Source organism: Miniopterus natalensis, chromosome 22 (assembly GCF_054644295.1).
Source record: "Miniopterus natalensis isolate mMinNat1 chromosome 22, mMinNat1.hap1, whole genome shotgun sequence".
Lineage (NCBI taxonomy): Eukaryota > Metazoa > Chordata > Mammalia > Chiroptera > Miniopteridae > Miniopterus > Miniopterus natalensis.
Genome location: NC_142102.1, coordinates 847,752 through 871,561, shown reverse-complemented (window position 1 = coordinate 871,561; position 23,810 = coordinate 847,752). Strand labels below are relative to the sequence as shown.

The window sequence follows — 23,810 nt, the reverse complement described above, 5'->3', positions numbered from 1 at the left end:
CACTCAATTTTGCTTTGTGTTTTTGTTTTTTTTTTCATGTCAAATAATACCAAAAAATTACATCAATGTGCTTAAGCAAAACTGGGTTTTATCTTTACAATGAGATGAAATCAACATGGTAATTGATCACGACAGCAATCGCCTGTTCCTACTAGAATAATCCGGTACTTACCTTGGACATACTCACTGACCTGTGACGGAGAAATATAAGACAAGAATGACAAAATGCGTGGATGGGGCCGGCCCTCGGGAGGGGCCCGGTGTGTGAGCCAGTCTCGGGAGGTCGCTGTTTACCCAGGTGTTGGGAATTGAGTGTTTCAGGAAAACATGGCACCTTTCAGCACAGTAGAAGAGGTAATCGACCCAGGGCACACCAGCTGGTGTCCTGGGGAAATGTAATCCACCCGGGCAGCTCTCTGCCCCACCATTCAGTGTCTCACTGACCGATGGGCCCCATAGAGGGGAAGCTAGAGTCAGTGCCACGAGTCACAGAATGTTTCACCAATTGTTCAGTGTTGCTTACATACACTGGACTGGTTTCCAGGTGGAGAGTTAAATTAAGAACTATGGGATGTTTATTCTTTCGAGACAGGAGGCCCAAAGCTGGGCCCATTCTCTTTCTTAGAATACCCATGGGTGAGACCAATACCAATGGGATTCCCTCCCAGATGCCAAAAACGAGCATCTGGGCTCGTGATCTACTTATCCCTTTAAAACCAGCCCCAAACGCGCTTGGCATCACCCTGTGAGGGGCTCCTGGGTGGAAATATTAATTCCAGAGCCGGGCAGGGCCCGGGAGCGCCTTCGATGGGAATGACCGGGCATGCGGAAAGCTCTGGGCGCCGGCGTTAACAGCACGCGCGACCGAGGGTGTACTTGTAATTGTCAGGCCTAACAGGAGTATGCTCATGGCATAGTTTCTAGTTCGCTTCAGATCCAGAGGGAAATGAATGGCTCATGGTATAGACAGTGAGACCTCCCTACGGTGCTGGGGTCGGTGGACGAGAGGAACACTTTTTCACAGGTGACTCGAGTGTGATCAGTCTCTGTCTGTGGGGATTTATGGAGTCAGGCTCTTGAAGGGTCTCAAGGATGCCTGAACATGGGTCATAACGAGACTCGTCTGGACATCGCGAGCCCCTTCGGAGCATTTCGGAAAGACAGGACGACTTAGGAAATTAACGTTTTATTCCGTTCAGGTTGTTGAGAAAGAAATAGCATGATATTCCAAATTCAGCTTGTCTCTCCTGACTCAAGAGGTCCGGACGTGGGCACCAGCCACCCGACAGGGACCTCCGACGTCCGGGTTCGGAATGGTCGGCGCCGCTCGCCCGCTGGCTCCGGGAACTACCGTGTAGTAACGAGAGGTCACTGTGACAACCGAGAACCCAGCACAACCCTCGCTGCTCAGACGGCCAGAGTTCCGCTTCTCAGTTCCTCACAACTTTGAAAAATGGAGAAGCTATAAAAGAACGGTATTAGCAGAAAAGGAATTTTCTTCTTCGATGGAGTAAAGCAAACACATACCCAAGGATCTTAAAAAGTATTTTTACAGAATATATGTACGCGTCTGTGTGTGCGCGCGCGCGTGTGTAGTTACAAACACTATTTATAGTATAGCTATTATGTTAACTTCATCGCAGTGTCTACAAAGTTGTGGGTCCCAGTCGGTGCCAAAAGCATAGAAAAAGCTCAAAAGCTACTGTGACTATAACCATGCAAATTGAGATCCGGAAAACCTTGGGAAGTAGACAGCAGCTCCTCTGAGTCCCGTGGGGGTCTCTGCCTTGGATGTTGGGGTTCCTCAACGAGGCATCAAAAATGTTTTGCCGGAAAGGATTAACGTCCCAGTTCCGAATAGTACCCGTCGCCCTGAAACGGACCGAGGACTGCGTGTTGTCCGCGTTCATTTGCATCTGGGGTCCCTCCTCTCCACGCGGAGTCACTTGCTTGCGTTACCAGATACGGAAAAGAAATTACCTGAAGTGCTGGAAGGGGTAAGGTCTCTGCAAACGTCGCTGTTAATCTTTAACATGTTGACAACGATAAGGCCACTTACAAGGTTTTTCCCAATCTGTGGAACGTTTAAGCTCCCCCCGTGTTACCCATGGGGGAAAAAAAAAAAAATTGGCAGAGAAACAGCCAGAGACCAAGAAATCACGGGCGAGTCTCTCGAGAAAAACAGAACCAGGGGGCGGGATCGGGGAGAAGACGTTGAAGGAAGGTAGGAATGGAGGGGAAACGGTGTTATAAAAATCGCTTCTTGTGCCCTGGCCGGCGTGGCTCAGTGGTTCGAGCGTCGGCCTGCGCCCTGGAGGGTCTCGGGTTTGATTCCCGGTCAGGGGCATGTAGCCGGGTTGCAGGTTCGATTCCCGCCCCTGGTGAGCGGGAGGCGACCAATCTCTGCGTCTCTCTCACATCGATGTTTCTCTCTCCCTCCCTTCCTCCCTCCCTTCCACTCTCTAAAAAAATCACTGGAGCCTGGCCGGGCGTGGCTCAGCAGTTGAGCGTGGACCTAGGATCCAGGCGATCGCGGTTCGATTCCTGGTCAGGGCACATGCCCGGGTTGCGGGCTCGATCAATGACTCTGTCATCACTGATGTTTCTATCTCTCTCTCCCTCTCCTTTCCTCTCTCTGAAATCAATAAAGATATATTTAAATAAAATAGAATAAAATTAAATTAAATTTAAAAATCACTGGAAAAAAATACCCTCACCCCTCGAGTGAAAGAAAAATCGGTCCTTGCCTCTAGCATGAGACTTTGCGAACTAAGTTTCACCTACAGTGGGTTTTGAGCTGCTACAGACTCCCACAAATGAAAGGAAAATCTCGTGATGGCCAGGCCATGGCAAGGGCCCACCCCACGCATGCTCAGAAAGGTGGTCCCTGCGCCTAGGTGGGGACACTGCCACCAGCTGCCAGGGGACTGGGTGCGACTCTGGTCATGGGGCAGAACAGAGGGCGAGGCATAAATGGCATTTGGGGGGGTAAGGTATCAATTTAGCAGTTTTCTTCTGAATATTTGGCTCTTGTTTTGTTTTTTTTCTCCAAATGCGTAACTGCGCCGTGACCTGTGTCTGCACAACTGTAGTCGTTTCAGTCTATGGATGCCTGTGATAGAAATATTGTTTTACAAAAAATATATCATCTCTTTGTTTTTTTCTTTAGAAAGATCTCGTCTAAATAGTAAGTTAAGGTTGCGTCTATGAAACCGGTGCACCTGGTCATGTCGGTACGAGCTGTAAAAAGTCCCAGATACGGATGAGGCTGCGGATCGGATGGAAGGAAACGAGCGTGTGGCCAGGCGGCCCTCCTCTGCCTCGAGAGAATGGCTGTGGGTCAGGGGGCAACGCGCGTGAGGGCTGGTCGCGCTCCCGTGTCCCGGGTGGACCAGGAGCGGCTGGATGTGCTTATGACGAATGTCAGAGACAGAAATAAAGGCGTGAGGATGTTTCTCGGGTTCTGACACTGGACAGTAGGAGTGTTTGAGCTTCGATCTTAATTCTCGGTAACAGAAAGTAGTTACATCACGGGAAAAAATATGACACCGCATGCTGCCGGGGTAGCAAGCATAGAAACCAAAACCGGGGCAATATACATATGGGTGCATATTATGCAAATATATCTGATTTTAACATACAATGGCGTAAGGGTGATCGACAACGGAGAGACACGCGGGAGGTGGTCCCGATGGTTTTACCTTAGGAACAAAGAACCTGAGACGTCTATGCTTCCCGGGAACATCGGGCCTGGAGATCCACCGATGAGACGTGGAGCACGTCTGCGGCCACTGAAATGTCAGCTGACCGTTTCCACCGAGTCCCCGCAGGACGGGCAAGCCGACCGCTCCGAGTGACAAAGACGCGCCGTGCGTCAGAGTCCTTACAACCAGAGAAGGCATCCGTCCCGAAGGGTGTGCCCCAGGTGGAGTTTCAGGGGTCTGTCCACATTGAGACAGACGGAGGGGAGCGCGCCCACCTCGCCCACGAACCCAGCGCAGGAAAGTACGTCCAGTGAGTGAAACCCCATCGCCGAAGAGCCCAAGAGCCTTCGCTTCGTCCACCGAGAGAGAGGAGGTGAGCCTGCGACTCTTCGGGAAGTATCAACGCCGCCGCCCGGGGGTTCCGAGGACCGAGAGCGTCTTTCTGGTTTTAAACCCAAACTGCTAACTTAGGATCATAAAAGACACGGGTTGGGAGGATGGTATGTTTCCCGCCCTCCTCCTCAAGGCATGATATTTAGACAACGCTTGTCCCTTTCGATTAGAAAAGAAAAAACCGTGACTTTCCGGAGTACGCGTCCTGTGTTTGTCCGTCGCTGCAAAATGCGTGTGTGTGTGTATCTGTTTCACATGCACGTGGGGACACACCCACGTGCATAAACATATACACACACCCCCCCCATATACACATGTATTTTATATATATGCTGAGAAAGTTCACATATATATACAATTGCGTATGTATAGATGTGTGTGTCTGCGTGTGTCTGCGTGTGTCTGCGTGTGTGTGTGTGTGTACAGGTATAAAAACTTCGACAGGCAGAGTAATATTCCACTCAGTGATAAACGGAGTCTTTGAAAAATCGAGTCCGGCCGCTCAGTTAACGTAGTAGAGCCAGTAAACCAAGTTGAAGAGAGAAAACGTGAAAGGAAACACGATCCGGGACCACCTGTCTATGGCGTTCACGTCGGTGAGATCGGGGATCTTAATTTTGAGCTGTGAAGACCTCCTCCGTAGGTGGGTCTTCTTGTGCGGCAGGCCCCGGTCCCCCAGGTGCCGCCCATGCCCTTCCCTGGGCATGCTCTGTTTCCTGTACTGGATTCCTGAGTTGTCGAAGGATATTGCTGAATTCCTGGTCTCCCCGACGCCGCCCGCCACCTCATTCATTTCGTTGTGAACCTCCAGGGACGTTAACAGGATATTCCCATGAGCATCCACCTAACGGGGAGGAAACGCACATCGTTAGCTGGCCAGCGAACCGCGAGAGGTAATTTCTTTTTTAAATTTTTTTAATTTTTTTAATTTTAAAAATATATATATCTTTATTGATTTCAGAGAGAGGAAAGGAGAGGGAGAGAGAGACAGAAACATCAATGATGAGAGAGTCATTGATCGAGCCCGCAACCCGGGCATGTGCCCTGACCGGGAATCGAACCCTGATCGCCTGGATCCTAGGTCAATGCTCAACCGCTGAGCCACGCCCGGCAGGGCTTTTTTTTTTAATTTTTAATTTTTTTTTTTTTTTAAAGAGAGCTAATTTCCACGTGCAAAGCCGGGGCGGACTTGTCACGCGATCGCGGTCACACGGATTACGGGAATGGGCGCATCTGTCAAGCTGGCACTCTGTGTAGCGGGGAATGTCATTTTGGAGGTTTAACTGCGGTTCGGAGACTTTATTTCCCTGATTAAAAAACTCGCACATAAGAGATCAGACAGGAGGAGGGGGGCTTTTCAGAAGGAAATTTCACATCGTGGGCACAAGTCCTCACTGAAGGGAAAACTAAAGTACAAGTGGCACCCGGCGGGGCGCGGCTCAGAGGTTGAGCGTCGACCTAGGATCCAGGCGATCGGGGTTCGATTCCCAGTCAGGGCACATGCCCGAGTTGCGGGCTCGATCAATGACTCTCTCACCATTGATGTTTCTATCTCTCTCTCTCCCTCTCCTTTCCTCTCTCTGAAATCAATAAAGATATATTTAAAAAATAAATAAATGAATAAAGTACAAGTGGCTTTCGAGAGGTTCACTTCGGGCCTATAACCGTAGACTGGATGGAAACCCAGTCTCCTGATTTTCTTTTTTTGTTAATCCTCATGCAAGGTTATTTTTTCCATAGATTTTTAAATTTTTTTTGGAGACTGGAAGGGAGGCAGGGACAAGGAGAGGGAGAGCAAGAGAAACATCGATGTGAGAGAGACGCATGGACTGATTGCCTCCCGCACACGCCAGGCCCTAGTGCCAAGGCTGTTTTGCATCAGACCTGCGATTTTCTCACTGTGATTTCATCCATCCGCCTCGTGTGATACGCACTTTTGGGGGAGGTTCATTTCTGCTTTAAAATGATCACTAAATTCTTGGGTCTAGGTGTCAGCAATGGTTTTTAAGGTTTATCTTTAAGAGCATCAAATATGCGTTGGAACTTCTGGAATTCGAGTCTTCCAGGGTAGTTGCAGAGGAGGGAGCTGTGGGGGTCCAGAGTGAGTCACCTCAAAATGTGCCTCCGTGGTGTGCGGGCTGTTCTGAGCTAAAGGGAGCGTTAGCTACAGGCTCATGAGAAACTTGTGCCCCTAGAAGAACTTGAATTAGACCCTAGAAGAACTTGAATTAGAGGCCTTGCCCATAATGGGAGATGATCAGAGATAAACTTGGACCTATCTATAGTTTACTAAAGCTCTGCTCTTATCATTTGAAGCCCCCAAGGTGCCTGACCTCACCCCTAGCTCAGGATGTCTTATACACCCAGATCCCCCTTTTCTATCTCTGAAGCTCTCCTGCATGTGGGGTCTCTGACTCGCTCATGCATGCGGGTTCCCGTACATACATATGTTTGAAATTTGGTTGTTTTCTCTTGCAAAAACTAAACTAAACTAAACTAAACTAAAATTAAATTAAATTAAATTAAAATTAAATACAGCTAGTACACATGCATTTGTATGCCAACTTTAAACCTTCACAGCTGACCTCCAATTACAGAAAAATACGAACAGGTAAAGTCTTTACCAGAACTGCTCAAAAAACAGAACACATTTTCAGAAAAAAATAAATAAAATGGATCATGAACAAACTGAAAATTTTGGCCGTATCTGATCTATAATATATTCATGCTACATTTTGCTAATTTTCTCTGTGGATATTAGAGATTTGGGGTTTTGTTTAAGATTTATGCTTCACACTCAAAAAGGTATTTCTTTAGCTCAGTTTGACTTATAAACTGTCTCGTTGAGAAGACAGGTAGCAAATGTGTCATCTGTGTTAGTGCTGAGGAAGTTTGGAAAAACAGTATTGTGTGTCTGTGTGGTAGAAACAATAATGTGTGATGAAGCCTAGTTTCCCTGGAAGCAGCATGGCATGTATTCATAGCGGGATGTAGACTTATTTAGAAACATTATAGTATAAGTATATTTTCCAGTAAGAACGTCATGATAATTTTGCCCATGGAAGCCCGATTTTATTCACAGATACTGGGTGTCTCTAACCAACTCTATCTATGTTTTGCTGGGAGGATATGAGCCACTTACACTCATTAACATGCCTCCATTCATTCATGCGTGTTTGTGGCCATTCTGGGCCATGGGTGAGTTTTATATAAAACTCAGTGACTTGCAGGAGACAACCTTTGGGGTTATGATCAGCATGTTCACACAACACCTACTCAAGGGTCATGCGGGCAACGGTAGTGACAGATGAGCTTTGGGGTCAGGGTGGGGGCTGTGAATGGCATGGGTGGGTGGTCCAGATGGTGGAGGGCCTACCCGGTTGCTTTCGCTCTTTGAACGGTCGTTCTTGGCCTTGGCTGTCCTCTCGGCAAGCTTCTTCTGCCTCTGAGGGCCTCTCCCAAAGAAGATGTAGTTGACGAAGGCGTACTCCAGGAGGGCCAGGAACACGAAGACAAAGCAGCCCATGAGGTACATGTCAATGGCTTTGACGTAGGGGATTTTGGGCAAGGTCTCCCGAAGGTGCGTGTTGATGGTGGTCATTGTCAGGACGGTGGTGATCCCTGCAAGAGAAACAGAGGGTGAGAGCCCACAGCTTGGCCACTCCAGTCCTCACTCTGTACTTTCTTTTTGTATTTCCTCAAACAGCTTGAAGTAGTTAGAAATAACGGATTGGATAGGACTGAGCGATCAGAGGGCCATGGACCATACAATGTGTCATTTAGGTCAGGAAGCTGATGTCTCTACTCCCAGGCTGCTTCACTTGGTCCATAGACAGGAGGGAGCTGAGATGGATGGAGGTGTGCAGGAAGCCAGAGGAGACTGGACTCCCTGGGAAAGCTGGGAGACATGGAAATACACCCAGAACCCCACAGAAAACACTGAGTGTCCAGATGAGGAGCTTCGGGGAAGAAAACGGACTCTATGAAGAATCTGAGGGTCTCAGAAGGTGTCTTTGGCAGGAGAGGGGAGGATGTTAGTGAGGCTCAGTGAGCCTGTCTGTCGGAAGAAAACAACTCTTCCTACAGTGCTTTATGGGGCCAGGGAAAGAGATAATGGTTTTTGAAACTATAAGAACCTAAATCAGCACTGAGCTCACAGAAGGCATAGTTGAAGGAAGCAAGATGATCGCACAGAGCTAGTCCCTGCTCATAGAGTCTGCAAGCTGCTCAGGACCTGTTTGCTGAACTCAAGGGATCATGACTTTAATCAAACTATCAATTCGCACTGTACTCTGGGGCAACCGGTCAGCCCCCCTCCCTTTTGATGTCATTATGTTGGGTTCTTTAGATAGCAGTGTGTGCATGATCTCATTGTTTTCATAAACTTAGTTACAGAACTAAGTTTAGTCTCTAAGAACATGTAAAGACCATATTTTGCAATTCTCCATGGTTCCTGCTATACAAAGAGTCCATATAGGAGCCACATGGAGCAGGGGACACGTTGGTTAGTGACATGACCAGAGCTTGTTGAATGAGGTGAAGCCATGGGGGCAGGAAAGCCCTGGATCGCTTGCTTCCTGGGGAGGAAGGTGACCACTCAGCTGACTTCCTTTCTTGGAGACAGGACTCTCAAAATATGAAGAAGTCTTAAGGAAGTAAGGCCACATGGCCACATGGCCCAGGCACAAAGGGTGAGCTCTTTTCTATCCATTCATCTGGTGCCACTGATAAGATTATTCTAGTGTCTTCCAGGACCGAGTGGAGAGAAAATCTTCCTTCTCAAGGCTATATCAGCCCCATGGTCCTTGAGCCACAGTCACCTGAAAACTATGATGTCACAGAGGCCAGGAGGCAGGGCAGGCCCAAGAGATCAGCGCTCCCAGGATACCAGGCGGAGCCCAGACCACCTCTGCACAAGGCAGTGCCTCACACTCTGACCCGACTCCCACTCAACTCTCCAGTGGAAGGTTTGGGTTTGTTAGGCGTCTGGGTTTGATGCCCTCCAGATGGTCATTCCCTCCTGGGAGGCCTTCTCAGGCTCTGTGTCCTATAGAAAGAACCTCCAGTCCACAGAGCTCACCTGAAGAGCAGAGAAGAGAAGTTCTCACCTCAAACACATGCTCTCTCTCCATCCAGCTCTGAACTGCGATGAACAGTAGAGCAGGAACCTGAAGAGCTGAGCTACAGACTACTTTTATGTATAACAGTGAACACCATCGCCGATGGAATACATGGAGATCGGAATATTTTAAGATTCTCCTTCAACATAACATTATGCACACCTGCGGATTTTTTAAAATCTGAAAATGGCGATGGGCGAATTAGAGTTTACAAATAAATTGGGAAACGCCATGCTGGTGCTGAAGAATCCAGGGACAGGAAGGCCAGCCCATGTCACAGGCACTCAGCCTGGTCACCGTAGCCCTCAAGTGGGTGAAGACCCTGGTTCAGGCCCAGCACCAAAGGCTCAGGGAGGCCCTTAGCAGGAGATGCTGTGCTGAGCGCGACAGGCTTTCTAGTCGGGGCTCCCATGGGCTCTTAGCCTAAGTGGCCTGTGCATTTACTAATTCCTTCTGTCACTTGGCTTCCTATCTGGATACTGTGGGTCAGAGCTCTTAACCTACTTAAAGTCCTGGGAAAAGACAGTAAACAGCAAAAGGAAGGAGGAGGGATCCCTGGAACCCCGAGTTCTCACGCTTCTCCGTAAGCTAATTTACCGGCAAACGTGTTCATTCGTCTCTATCAATTTAAAGAAGTATTATGGATAATTCCACTTTCAGGAGTTAAATTCGAACCCCACCCCCAAGGAAGGGATGGACTGGACAATTGCTCTTCAGCTCTGTATTCACTTAAAATGCATCTGAATGTTTATCTTGTCCATGTGGCTTCATAATAATTAGCTGAGTAGAGACTATTTCCTGAAAATATTGAAAGTATTCAATATATATCAGAAATAATGTTGGAAATGACACTATTGAATGTCCATCAGCTGATAATTCTCAAATGATCAGTGGCCAGAAAAGATCACCAGAGCTCTTGGGAATGACTCAGAATCTGATGATATATTTTAATGCTCATTAAATCGTGTAATTCCAATTACATGCTATAATAAATATTTGACTTTTTTTCTGACTTAAAGAAGACAAATGCACAATTAACCATGTCTTCTTTCTGGGCCATAAAATGATTTCAAACAGGAGATGTTAATCCTGGCTTTAAAATTAGTGTCAAAAATGGTTTTATTATGCAAATATTCGGCAAGCATGCCTTTCCCTTTGGTGGGCATGGAAATTCGAATTTGAGCCTGATAATTAAATTAACATATCAAAGCAATCGTACGAGAAATGAGGGTTTCCAGACAGAAAGTGGCGCTGTCAGGATGGCAAAAACCTGTCGCCGAACTCTAGCCTCTGAGCTCCCGAACGCGGTGACGACACGGTTCATGGCCATTTCAGATATCGTTGTAAAAGAGCACATACCCAGGGCCACCCTGGCCGCGGAGGCGTCGTAATTGATCCAGAAGGACACCCAGGAGAGAATGGTGATGAGAATGGAGGGCATGTAGGTCTGCAGAATGAAGTACCCGATGTTCCTCTTCAGCCGGAAGCTCAGGGAGAGCCGGGGGTAGGCACCTGCGGGAACAGACAGGGTCTTGCTGGGCGGGACGCGAGGCCGGCAGAGCTGCCTTCACTCCCACGGTCACCACCGTCCCTCTGAGAAGCCCGTGGGCCGAGGGGCGGTCCCCAGCCATGCCATGTGCTCCTGTCCGCCTGAGGTGCTGGTGGAAGATCTGGGTAGGAATGGATTTCAGTCTATTGATAAGGTATTGATGATGATAGTCTACCAAGGCTGGGTGCTCAGCTGAGAATGATCCTTGGCAAAGTGGGAAAGTTTTTAGCTTGGGATACAGATAATGCCAAATACCCATTTTTCAATTAATGGCTGTCCTGTTCTTTTCCATATGGATAGAGGAGACCTGGCTTAAGGCTTTCTTGAGCAAAGGGGCTTTCCCAGCCGTCCCCTACCACCACTTCTAGAGGGACACTGTGCACAGATGTGATGTTGTGACACTGGTATAGATGTTGTGACACTGGCACAGATGTGATGTGACACTGTGGACAGATGTTGTGACACTGCACAGATGTTGTAATGTGACACTGGCACAGATGTTGTGATATTGTGTCACTGATGTTGTGATGTGTGACACTGGCACAGATGTGATGTTGTGACACTGGCACAGATGTGATGTTGTGACACTGGCACAGATGTGATGTTGTGACACTGGCACAGATGTGTGGGTCCCTGGGGACCCAGCTGGCACCACCATTGCAGAGCGAGGAACAGGCCCACTGATCGTGCGTCATTTACTTAAATTTGCCTTCTCTGTTTGTTTTCCTGGAGCAAGGCGGGCTGGGCTTACACTTGCTCCTCTCCACATCAACCGTCACTTATCAGCTCCTGAGGGTTCTAACGAAGCTGACTGAAGGGCAACCAGTGAAAACCCAAAGCACATCTCTAAACAACTTCCCAGCCTCGCCCTTGCACCCCACTGATGGACGGAGCTCTCCTGACATGGCTGCTCCGAGCTCAGGGGCCCTTGATTTCATGAGCTCCTTCTCCGAGCCTGCAGGCTCCTGGTCTCCGCCCCCAACACATGCGTCTCCCAGACTTCAGTGCCCGGCCCTTCCTGCTTCTGTCTTTCTATTTCTTCAGCAGCCTGATTCACTCCTAGGACTACGGCTTCCGTGCAGAAGATGCCTTTTACCTCCAGTCTCCACTTTCCCATCAACCACATTGTCAGCCAGAATCACATAAAGGAAACCAGAAAGCACTTAAGAGAGCCAGCGTTTCAAGGCTGGTGGTGTGGGAAATTTCCTCCAGCCCGTGTGTGCCTGTGTGTGTGCGTGAGCTTGTGTGTGTGTGCACCTGTGTGTGTGTGAGAGCCTGTGTGTGTGGGTGAGCCTGTATGTGTGTGAGCCTGTGTGTGTGGGTGAGCCTGTATATGTGTGTGTGTGTGTTTGCCTGTGTGTGTGTGAGCCTATGAGTGTAGGTGAGCCTGTGTGTGTATGTGTGTGAGCCTGTGTGTATGTGCCTGTATGTGCTTGTGTGTTTGAGCCTGTGTGTGTGTGTGAACCTGTGTGAGTCTGTGTGTGTGTGTGAGCCTGTGTGTGCATGAGCCTGTGTGTGTGTGTGTGAGCCTGCATGTGTATGTGTGTGTGTGCGTGTGGTCTCCTTCCATGGCACTTATCAAATGTATACATCATTCTATCATTATGACATAAATATTTTCACACTTATTACAAATTACTTGTGAACAAAATTTAAAATTCTAATTTTAAATGTATACACATTAATACACATTATATACATGCCAAGTACATACGTATGTCCTCTAAAGTCTATAAATACATTTTCCTGAATGTTGTAACTTTAGGTTATTTCCATTTTTCCAAAATTATAAACAATACTCTTAAGAGTACCTTTGAACAGACTGCTTTTGCTACATTTAGACTTATTTCCTTAGGATGAATATGCCGAAAACAGAATCGCTCGGGCAGTTTTCAAGGCCAAATTATTTTGCATAATAATCACACCAGTGTCCACTCCGCTGCGAGCACTTCATAGAAGGGCCTATCTCACCCTGTGAACTTAACAACATTACATAATGTTTTTAAAGATAACTTTTGCTAATTTCCATGGGGAAAAAACTCTAGTTTCATTGAATGAAGGCTTTGATTGAACCCTTCCTAGGTGATTCTCCTCTGCATTTTAATCTCATAAGTGATCTGATTTACTAGGCACCCATTTTCCTCTCTCCTTACTCTTTTTTCTACTCATTTATGTCCTTTCGATAATAGCCCTCATCTGTATTCCATGTAAGCATTTTTGCAGTAGAGTTTGTTTCAGAGCTTGTGATGGGTGGAGTGGAAGATACATAAATACCTAAATTTCTGCATGTCGTTGAATCTATCATCTCATTTTCTTATTGTCTTTCAACTTTCTTTTTAGGTTTAGCTAAGTTCACAACAGAACTCGAGCCGCCAGCCTATTTGGAGGGTTGGCAGATATTTCAGTGTTTGCTATGAAGCAGATGGGAACATTGATTTTTCTATAACCAGCTAAGCGATTTTCCCAGCACCATCCCTGAGCAAAGCTTCCTTGAAGGAGATTTGACATTCTATGGTTTTATATCACATATAGGTGTAGAGAGATCACCAAGAGGAGGCGCCATTGAGCCAGTCGGAGTCCCCTTGTAAGCCTGGCCACTTCCAGATCACTGGACCTCTGCTCCACCCACAAGTCCAGAACCCAGCACAGACACTCACGGCCATCCCATACTCAATACTGTCCATGGTTGATTGCTTCCCGTAAAGGTCAAACACTCACCCAGGAACTTTAGTTCCTCCAAAATGTTTTCCCAAATTAACTTCATTTTCATATTCCACCATGTCTCTGCGTTAAGCACAACCTTTTCTAGCCAAAGAGTGTCCTCACTGCCTCAAAGTAATTGCCCATATTTCCTTCTTCTGCTGACTCACACCCACGCTTCTCTCCTTAGGAAATGTCTAACCATCCTTCAAGGCCTTGGTCAACTGCCACATCCTCCATGAACCCTTTATTCCCTCTAAATGTAAGTGATTATCCTCCTGAATTATTTCTTTTTCTCATTGAAATCATATTATTACTATTTACCAAAATCAATAAAAAAATACCTTAATCTCTGAAAATTTACCAAGATACTCATTAACACAGAATTTAGCATTAAGAAAATATATCACTTTCTTATGAATTTAGTAAATACATACTATTTGTTGAAATCAACTTCTATTCAACAAAATTTTAGGCATTCACCACTGGCCCCGCCCATCCCAGGCTCATAATCCCAGATGTGGGAATGGTGAGCAGACAAGGATGATGCATAAGAAGACAGTCTGCCTGGCCGGCATGGCTCAGTGGTTGAGCATTGACCTAGGATTCAGGAGATGGCCATTCGATTCCTGGTTGGGGCACATGCCTGGGGTGCGGGCTCGATCCCCAGTCGGAGGTGTGCAGAAGGCAGCTGATCAATGACTCTCTCATCATTGATGGTTCTCTCTCTCTCCCTCTCCCTTCCTCTCTTTGAAATCAATAAAGATATATTAAAAAAAAAAAAAGAAATAAGAGAGTCTATGTTCTCCACTAGCCCCTAACCCATGTCAGAGACAGACATGCAGAACTGGCCTCCATGAAGCCGAAGGGAGGGCTCTGCGCTCGAGATACAGAGATATTCTAGAGCATGAGACCGGATGATGGAGTAGAGGTTGGATGACATCTAACCTGAGATACTCCTGATTGAATAAGGTTCTTTTCAGGCAGGGGAAGCAGAAGGGCCTTCAAGGTTAAGGCCATAGCAGGATTCACTGAAGAAAACCTTCCAAGATGCCATGAGTTAGACACCTTGAAATGTCAACAAATGCCAGAATTCTCTGTGATGTCAAAAATTTGTTCTAGACAAAGGCTTTTGCCATTTGCTGTGCACCTTATAGAGTATTTAAAAGTCTTGGTTGCTTTGTTAGACAGAGTCCTTACACTGGGATGACGAATGCCATTGTGTATGCTGTATCCATGGGGCACACACCCCAGTGATCACAGCTAGTGGCTAATAATTTAGAGTTGAAACGTGGTGCATCAGAGGCATCCAGACATACCCTTCAAAATAGCAATAGAAGCTGAAAATGACAGCAGGAAGGCACCAAAGCCCTAAAGCTCACGCGCCAATATAGATGTAGTCAGGTTCCCAAGGAGATGCTGAGCCAACAGACAGGGACAAGTCCCTGCACACAAGGGCACTGTTCCAGCTCAGGGCTTCCTTGGCAGGGTTACTGTTGAAGATGCTGATCTCAACTCTTTCTCCCCAAATGCACCAGAAGCTATGGCCAAACACAAGGCTCTGGGTCTCTCATCCAGCCTGTTAATATTGCTCTCTAAGGCACTAATGTGGTTGGAGAACTCATAAAAATGCAGACGTAGAGTACCATGTCACCTTTGCGGAGTGATAAGAGCTGCTGAAATGGATCTATAAAGTAATAAGATGATATTTTAGCAACTGCAGAGCTGACCTATATACGTGTGCCTCCCCCTTCAAGGAGCCACTGTGGGCAGCTCTCCCACCAGTGTGAGAGATTTGTGAGCTCTCGGGGCTGCTCTTAGGGTCTCTAACATGCTGCCTCATTAATTTATAATCTAACATCTTACTTTATAATACAACCAAAAATTCAAAATAGAGTTACTAGTTTTCTCACTCTCATTAATAGTCATCTTAGTTATTACATGTTCAAACAAATCCATGAAAAAAGAGAGATATATAAAATAGCAAAGAGAGGCCCTGGCTGGGTAGCTCAGTTGGTATCATCTCAATACGCCAAGGTTGAGGGTTTGATTCCTGGGGGTCAGGGCACATATAAGAATCAACCAAGGATACATTAATAAGTGGAACAACAAATCGATGTTTCTTTCTCTCTCTCCCTCCCCCTCTCCCCCTTTCTCTTTCTCTCTAAAATCAATGAACATGTACCCAGGCAAGGATTTAAAAAAAGACAGACAATAGCAAGTGTTGGTGAGGATGTGGAGATACTAGAACCCTCATGCACTGCTTGTAGGAATGTTAAATGGTTGGAAAACAGTTTGGTGTGCCTTCAAAAGGTTAAAGATAGTTACCATATGACCCAGCAATTCCAATCCTAAGCACATGCCTAAGAGAAATGAAAACATACATCCAGAGAAAACTTGTACATGAATGCTCGTGGCAGTCTTATTCCTAATAGCCAAGTGCTGGAAACAGCCCCGTGTCCATCAACTCAGGAATGGTTAAACCAAATAAGATCTATTTAGACAATGGAATATTATTCAGCAATAAAAAAGGATGAGGCATTGATGAACACTGCAATGTGGATGAACCTTGAAAATATGCTAAGTGAAAGAAGTCAGTCACAAAGGACTACCTATTGTCTCGTTCCACTGATATGAAAGGTACAGAATAGGCAAATCCATAAAACAAAATTAGGTTAGTAGTCATCCAGGATGAGGGGAGGCAGAATGGGGGACATTTGGAGTGAGCACTAATGGGTACAGGGTTTCTTCTGGGGGTGTTGAAAATATTCTGAAATTGACTGTGGTCATGATTACGCATCTCTGTAAACACACTAAGAACACTGAATTACACAGTTTAAATGGATGAATTGTATGGTATGTAAATTATATCTCAATAAATCTGTTATAAAGAAAAAAAGAATACTGACTACCTGCATTTTAATTGAAATTAAATGGCTTAATTCACATCAAGTGCCAAATATACTAACTGGACTCAAATACACACTCGAGAAATGCAAGTCCCCTCTTCCTCTCCTTTTTCTTACTCTGTGATGTCTTCTGTGCTCACAATTGTGTGATCTAAGGGTTTTACCATCGAGCATATTTAAAAAATTGAGCTGGAGGTCTTCCACACAATTGCACAAGGTCAAGGTAGATGAGAATCATTTCTGCAAAGGAAGCGTGGGTGGGGCAAGGAATCTCTGAAGAATCTGTGGCTTCTGTGGTGATACATGTTTCAAGGGTCAGGTGTCTTTCATAGCAACAAGGTGAGGTAGCTGAGCTCTCCTTTGTAATGAGAATGAGCCTGCTCTGCTCCCCCCGTTTTGGACTGGGGGATTATGGGAGTATTTTGCTAGGAAGAACAGTTGTACTGTCCCTCAGGATTCTTCTAACAAAAGTCAGTGGGGCCCTGCTTGGTGTGGCTCAGTGGTTAGAGCATTGGCCTGTACACTGAAGGGTCGAAGGCTCAGTCTCCAGCCCCTGTTGGGGTGTGTGCAGGAGGCAACTAATCTATGTGTCTCTCTCACATAGATGTTTCTCTCTTTCTCTTTCTCCCCCCTCATTCCCTCCCTTCCACTCTTCCATTCTCTCTCTAAAAAAAAGAAATCAATGGAAAAAATACCTTCCATGAGGATTAACAACAACAAATATGCCAATGGGGTAAAAAAATGGGAATCTGACTCTGGAATTTAAGAAGAAATTAAATTACAAATGAGATTCACATTTTCTGTACTATCTTCACTAGACCTAATAGATGTTTTTACAGGCCCAATGGGCAATAATGTCATTACAGGGCTTTAGTTTAGAAAACACACACTAAATTATGGGGTTCACGAATGGACTCTAGAAAAAATTAAGTGCGTATATTAATGGTGCGACATGAAGACTTTGAAAACATTTGTAATTTGTCATGCTCATTAATGGGAAGGTAACAGTATTTTGGAAACTGATTTTTGAAGGATAGAAAAGTCACGTATCTTAATGGAACTGTTTCATCATTGTTCATTTTTTGGATTCTTCTCTTTTTATTTCTTCTGATCTTCACAGAAGATTTTGAAATAAAGTCAGAATATATCAGTTCAAATGGACCCCAGAAAAAAGGAAAAGAAATAAAAACACCATGTAACGAAAGAAGCATATTAAGCTGTTCTCCATGTTTCTAGAAAAATTTTAATCTTTCAGCTCAAAGAAAACGAAAAAGTTAGGAGTAAATTTCAGATTTGGCAGAAACTGTACATCTCAAATTTTGCTGGTCAACAGAATATACATTCAAGACTAATGCAGAAGCTTGACCAGCCGGGTGGGTCAGTGGTTGAGTGTCAACCTATGAACCAGGAGGTCACGGTTTGATTCCTGGTCAGGACACATGCGTGGGTTGTGGGCTCGATCCCCAGAAGGGGGCGCGCAGGAAGCAGCTGATTGATGACTTTCTCATCATTGATGTTTCTATCTCTTTCTTCCTCTCCCTTCCTCTCTCCGAAATCAATAAAAACATATTTTTAAAAAAGGCTAATACAAAAGCTGAAATCCCAGCTTGGGGATTCTGCATCCAGGGTGATATTTAGGGGCTCTGTGATGGTTAGCTGTATATACTTGTTGAAACAAATGTAATGCAGTATTTCTTTTAACCAGATCCCCTTATTATCTGATATTCAAGTGCTTTGCTCACAGTTCCACAGCTTGTTATTGTCATGACTGAGGATTCAGACCTGATTCTGGGCTTTACAGCACTTTCCTCAGTAGCACACTATTCTAGATAAGTGTTTCCTCTTTACATTATTAGAAAAATACAAAATTAAATAATTTACATTTTCCAAAATCTGACTGTAAAAAAATGTACCCTACATTTTCTTCTATTTTTACTCTCATGTATTAACAGTCCGAACTAAGTAAGAATTAAATATTGAAATAACTGTGATTTTTCTGAAGAGAGACGTGGAAGATAAACCATGGCACTTGAGTATTGTGAAATAGGTAACCTCCTATTGGAAACTAGAAAAAAAGTAGACACAATTTAAACACATTTCCTTGAAGGTGTTGGAGAAATAACAAGCCAGAAAAAATCTGGGACAAGGTCTAGAATAAAAATAAAAATAAGTAAGTCTGTGTTTTAGGTAGCTATAGTTTCTAGAAGAGAAACATGAAAAGCTAAGTAGAATGTCTGACAGACTTATGGCACTAAGGGAGCAAAAACTGGAGACAGAGACCGTCAAATAGGGATTCCAAAGAGCTTGGTCCAAGGTGTGAAAATAAACCGAAGGGTTCAAGCATGAACAAAGATTGAATGAATTTAGAATTACTGAATTCCCAGAAAGTAAATAAAGCCTGCCCTGGATGGCCAGTTCCTCTAGTTGCCTCACAGAGGTGAGCATAGATCCTCTCTGAAAAAAGAAAACGCCATCATAAACTTTGAATTGTATCTACAATTTTCCCATGGATGATAACAGATTAGACACAGATGAAGAGAATACTGTTGAAATGAAAGATAAATCAGAAGAAAATTTCCAGAGTGAAACATGAAGAGAAAATAAAATAAAAATTTCAGAAGGGAGGGTGAGATATATAGAAGATAAGAGAAGATCTAACATTGGAATTGTTAAAATTAAAAGTTTAGGGGGAGAAAAGGAGAGAATAGGCCAGAGCAATGGTGGCCAATAATGCTCCAAAGACATCAAGCCAAAGAGTCAAGAAGATTTACAAACTCTAAAAAGAATACTAAAGAGAAAAAAACTATAGCTTGGTACATTGAAAATGCCAGTGAACCAAAAACAAAGAGAAAAATCATAAAAGCATCTTAAGGGGGCAGAAAGACAGATGAATTCGAAAGTAGTTAGACCAACAAGTGTCTTCTCGATAGAAACAATGGAAGCCAGAGACAATGAAATATTATCCTCAAATGCCGTAGCTCATGCCAGTCGTCGAGTGAATACCCGTGACTCCACCTGTATGTGCTCCCAGACCTGTAGCCTGCGACCTCATGTTGTCCTGGAGATAGAGGAGGACTTCAGTCCACCAAAACCACAGCGAGGAGCCACCTATACGGCCCTCAAAGGGGCAGAATGAGGGTGACGGGGGTGAGGCACAAAATTCCACTTGCGTGACCCTGATAACGAACATCTGAAATTTTGCATCTAAAGGCTTCACTCGCCTCATCTGAGTCCTGGCCTGCCTCCATCCCCTGCCCTTCACACTCGGGTGCAGCCCCGTGTCCACACCGCACCAGAAGCGGGGGTGGAAGGAATCACAGTGAATCTTCAGCACGGACTCTACCTCCAGAGTGTTTGTTTTTTTCTCCAATCCCTGTTTCGAGCATTCTCCCTCAAGCTAGAGAGTCCTTCAATTCAGGCTACTGATCAGATCTCACAAATTCAGAACACTTGGGCAGAGGAAAATAAATTTGCATGATATTTCATTTAAAAATAATTTAAAAAATAATGTGACTTAGAACAGGCCTACATAAATAGGCAATTTAGAATCATTCTAAAGTGCCAACTCTTCGAAGGATGGGAGGTTTATAACTGACTGATATGGCGCCCTGGCTACATCCTACAAGTGCAGAAACTGGGTAGGTGCTGGCAAGAAGACTCGATATTGCCTTCTGATGCTTGAGGGTCCTGCGGATCAATCAAATATTCTCCCCCATACTTGTAGTGGGTATTTTCTCTGGATGTTTTTAGGAAACATTTTACCATATACATTCTTTTTTTTTTTTTTTTAATATATCTTTATTGATTTCAGAGAGAAAGGAGAGGGAGAGAGAGAGATAGAAACATCAATGACGAGAGAGTCATTGATCGAGCCCGCAACCCAGGCATGTGCCCTGACCGGGAATCGAACCCCGATTGCCTGGATCCTAGGTCGACGCTCAACTGCTGAGCCACGCCCGGCCGGGCATCATATACATTCTTAAAGACAGACAGAGACTGCTCCTGAGTGGATTTGAGTTAGATTATTCTAGAAGTTCTACCCCCTCTACCAACACTTGCAGGCTTTCTGAGGAGGCTGCAGACAACTCGATAAGAGATGCTTGTGTGAGTACTGAATCCCATGACCAAAGGTTTTCTAGACCAAACCCTGTAGGGCAGGGTTGCTCCACTGAGAGGACACCACTCCTGAGTTCTGAGCCCACCTTGTGCTCACATCCCACGGAGCGTGGAACAACTTAATCCTGGTTTTAAAAGCAATATATCAGCCCTGGCCTGTGTGGCCCAGTGGTTAGAGCATCGGCCCATGTACCAAGAGGTCACTGGTTCAATTCCTGGTTAGGGCACATGCCCAGGTTCTAGGCTCCATCCCCAGTAGGGGGTGTGCAGGAGGCAGCTGGTTGATGTTTCTCTCTCATCGATGTTTCTCTCTCACTCTCTCCCTCTTCTCGTGCTAAAAAAATAAATAAATAAAAGCAACACATCATCTCATTCGGTGCATCACAGAGCAGTCTGCTTGCTTGTGGGAACTATTCCTTGACGCAGCGATTTTCAACCTTTTCCATCTCATGGCACGTAAACTAATTACTAAGATTCTGGGGCACACCAAAAAATGTATTTTTTGCTGATCCGACAAGAAAAAAAAGGTATAATTTTGATTAATTCAGACGAGACGGCTACTGTTGCGTTGGCTGTTGTCATTTTTTTAATTTGACAATCTAAAGGAAGAGAAGTCAGTGCCCCAACTAAATAATCAGGTGCTGCAATGCTTTAAAGATTCTTGCAGCTCCCCGGTTGAAAAATCGCTGCCTTAACGACAAGCCTGCGCCGATGCTGGTCCTTGCTGCCCCCCTGAGGTGAGCCCCTCAGTGTGTGCTCTCTGGAGGCCTCAAAGACATTTGCAAGACATCTCGCAATAGATGAGAGAAGGGACGGTCAACATCCCAGGCATTGTCTGTACTTGGCATGTCCACTGGCCCTTAGAAGCCGGGGTGCAGAGGAGGGAGGCTCACTGTTCGCTTGCTCAGTGACCGTGGCTGCATGCCCGGGACGTGTCAGGCATCGCACAAGGTGGAGCTGGGAGGGGGGAAGGCAGGAACTGGACGGGTGCCTCCCGAGGGAGACGCATCCTTGAGGACACAGGCGCAACAGAGCGTGGAGGGGCCCATGTGTTGGCAGAGCTGTGGAAATGCAGAGAAGCCACGTGGCCAGCCTGGGTGGCAGTCCCTGGGTAGAACAGGGCCCACGCCTGCCCAGAGGAAGTGGAGTCTGGATTAAGCTCCAGAGTGACTAGAAGGGAGGCAGGTAGCTGTGGGTCACAGGCACTCAAGCCAGAGGCAATGGGCACAGAGCGCAGGCCTGTAGGTGTCATGAGTGGGGCAAACTCCCCACACTTGTTATTTAAGCTACAATGACAGGAGGAAGCGGAGGTGGGAGGTCCCAGCTTTGCCTTCACTGAGCATTTCAACCCAGAGTTTGTGCTTTTTATAATTCCTTTCTGTTTGGCACTTTTGTTTATCTCAGTTATGGCACCCTGCACTGAGGAAGAGCACGGAGAAGGCACCACAGCTTGCAAAATACCCGGGGTTGTAATTCAATAAAACCTCAGCAAGAACAGACAGGACAGCAGGTACCTTCTCAGTCTTTGGATGGTTGAAACAGAGATGACAATGAAACCCAGGCCAGGGCAGCCTTCACCTGATACTATTAGGAGCAGGTGACCTTGCCTAAAGAGTCTGAGTGTGGTCCAAGTTCAAGTTCCTGGACCACCAAGGCCGACTGGGAGCCCAGAAGTGGGGAGAAGGTCTTTTATTTCTGGGTCAACAGCACTGTTCCTCTCTCCCCTTCCTTCCTGCCTCCGTGGCCATGGGTGGCCTCTTGTCTACCCACAATGAGTTGCTTATGTTACCAAAATGGGTTGATTGAATTCACCCTCAGTCTTTTTTAAAAAATATATGTTTTTAGAGAGAGAGGAAAGGAGAGGGAGAGATAGAAACATTGATGAGAGAGAAACATCCATCGGTCGCCTCCTGCACGCCCCCTACAGGGGATCAAGCCCAAAACCCAGGCATGTGCCTTGACTGGGAATCAAACCTTTGACCTCTTGGTTCATGGTGGATGCTCAACCCACTGAGCCACACTGGCAGGACCACCCTCGGTCTTTTAAATTCTCAATAACCAGCCCCAGGGGGCATCTCATTGTCAGGGGATCCTTCTACCCACCAGAGCTTACCGATCCCCTTTGGAGACAGAGAAAAGGGGCACCTAATAGGATGAATTACTGATGACAGTGCTGCTTGGGGTGACCCAGTGCTGGGAGTCGCTTGCAGGGTATTTCATAAGGAGACCATGACAACCCAGGTGCCTAGTGTCCCCAGGGAGGGTGAGCGGATGCAGGACTCACCTGTGGCAAAGACGACATTCCTGGAGACCAGGCGATGCTCCACAATGGAGAACTGAGGGAGCTCAATCCTCTCCACTCCGGTGACAGCACTGTCGCCACCGCGCCAGTAGAATTCAATGTCATCCGTGGTGTAGCCATCTACCAGGAAGAGAAGAAGGGACAGGGTGGAGATGAAACATTGTCTTGTCTATGCACAACATTCAAGAAACTGTCACCAGAGAAATGGAAGGAAGAGCTTGCCCATAGCTCAAGTACATTTGTTTGATGTGCTCGTTTTTGAGAAGTGTCTTCAAAGAACTAGTCCTCAAATCCCCGTGTTACCTCTGATTACCTTTGATTTAGAACAGGCTGGCACTGAAAAGGGCAAAAACCAGGGAGGCTGCCCGGCCGGCGGGGCTCAGTGTTGAGTGTTGACCCAGGAACCAAGAGGTCACCGGTTCGATTCCCGGTCAGGGCACGTGCCCGGGTTGTGGGCTCAGTCCCCAGCAGGGGGCGTGCGGGAGGCAGTCAATTGATGCTTCTCTCTCATCGATGTTTCTATCTCTCCCTCCCTCTAAAATCAATAAACACACACAGACTTATATAAAGATGGTTGTGAGAAAAGATGGGAACTCAAGCACGACAAATTCCAGAGGGACAACTCTTCTCAAAAGCCACTGAAAAGTTAAAACACTGAGGGTGAATGGATTCAATCAATGGTTGATCACATCAGAGCAAAAGTAGAGTTCTCGGCATTGCTGGATGGTTCTATCAGGTGGCCGTGAGGTTTGCCATCCTTAGAAATCCCTTTTGTTGGGACACTCTGGGCCCTCAGAGATTTGCACAAAGGTCTCATGAAGAGTGGCCATTAGCCAGATTACAGCCCCAAATGCAGCTCTTGGTTCAGAGCTCAAGTTCAATGCTTCTGCAGGAAAAGTAATAAGACAGTGAAGTCTGGTGTTACTGTAGCACCCAGGAGTCTTCTAGAGGATCAGGTCAACTTTACCAGTAAGATCGATTACAACTCATACCCGGAGAAAAATACCCTATCAGTAT

The 23,810-nt window shown here is 46.0% G+C and overlaps 1 protein-coding gene across 5 annotated transcripts in view; it reads right to left on the bottom strand.

The window, feature by feature from the left end:
- Positions 1–4,454: 4,454 nt before the first annotated feature.
- The window catches only part of GABRB3 (gamma-aminobutyric acid type A receptor subunit beta3), a 185,065-nt gene continuing 165,709 nt past the window's right edge, over positions 4,455–23,810 (bottom strand). For 3 of the 5 annotated variants that reach the window (XM_087829198.1, XM_087829200.1, XM_087829199.1), the window contains 4 exons: positions 22,776–22,913; positions 10,577–10,729; positions 7,474–7,718; positions 4,455–4,941 (listed from right to left, as the gene is read on the bottom strand). In XM_087829198.1, coding sequence (XP_087685324.1) covers positions 4,600–4,941; positions 7,474–7,718; positions 10,577–10,729; positions 22,776–22,913 — 878 coding nt within the window. In that variant the 3' untranslated portion in view covers positions 4,455–4,599. Of the gene's footprint in view, positions 4,942–6,366; positions 6,373–7,410; positions 7,719–10,576; positions 10,730–22,775; positions 22,914–23,810 lie in introns of all 5 variants that reach the window. The other 2 variants (XM_016200957.2, XM_087829201.1) reach the window with 2 other exon arrangements.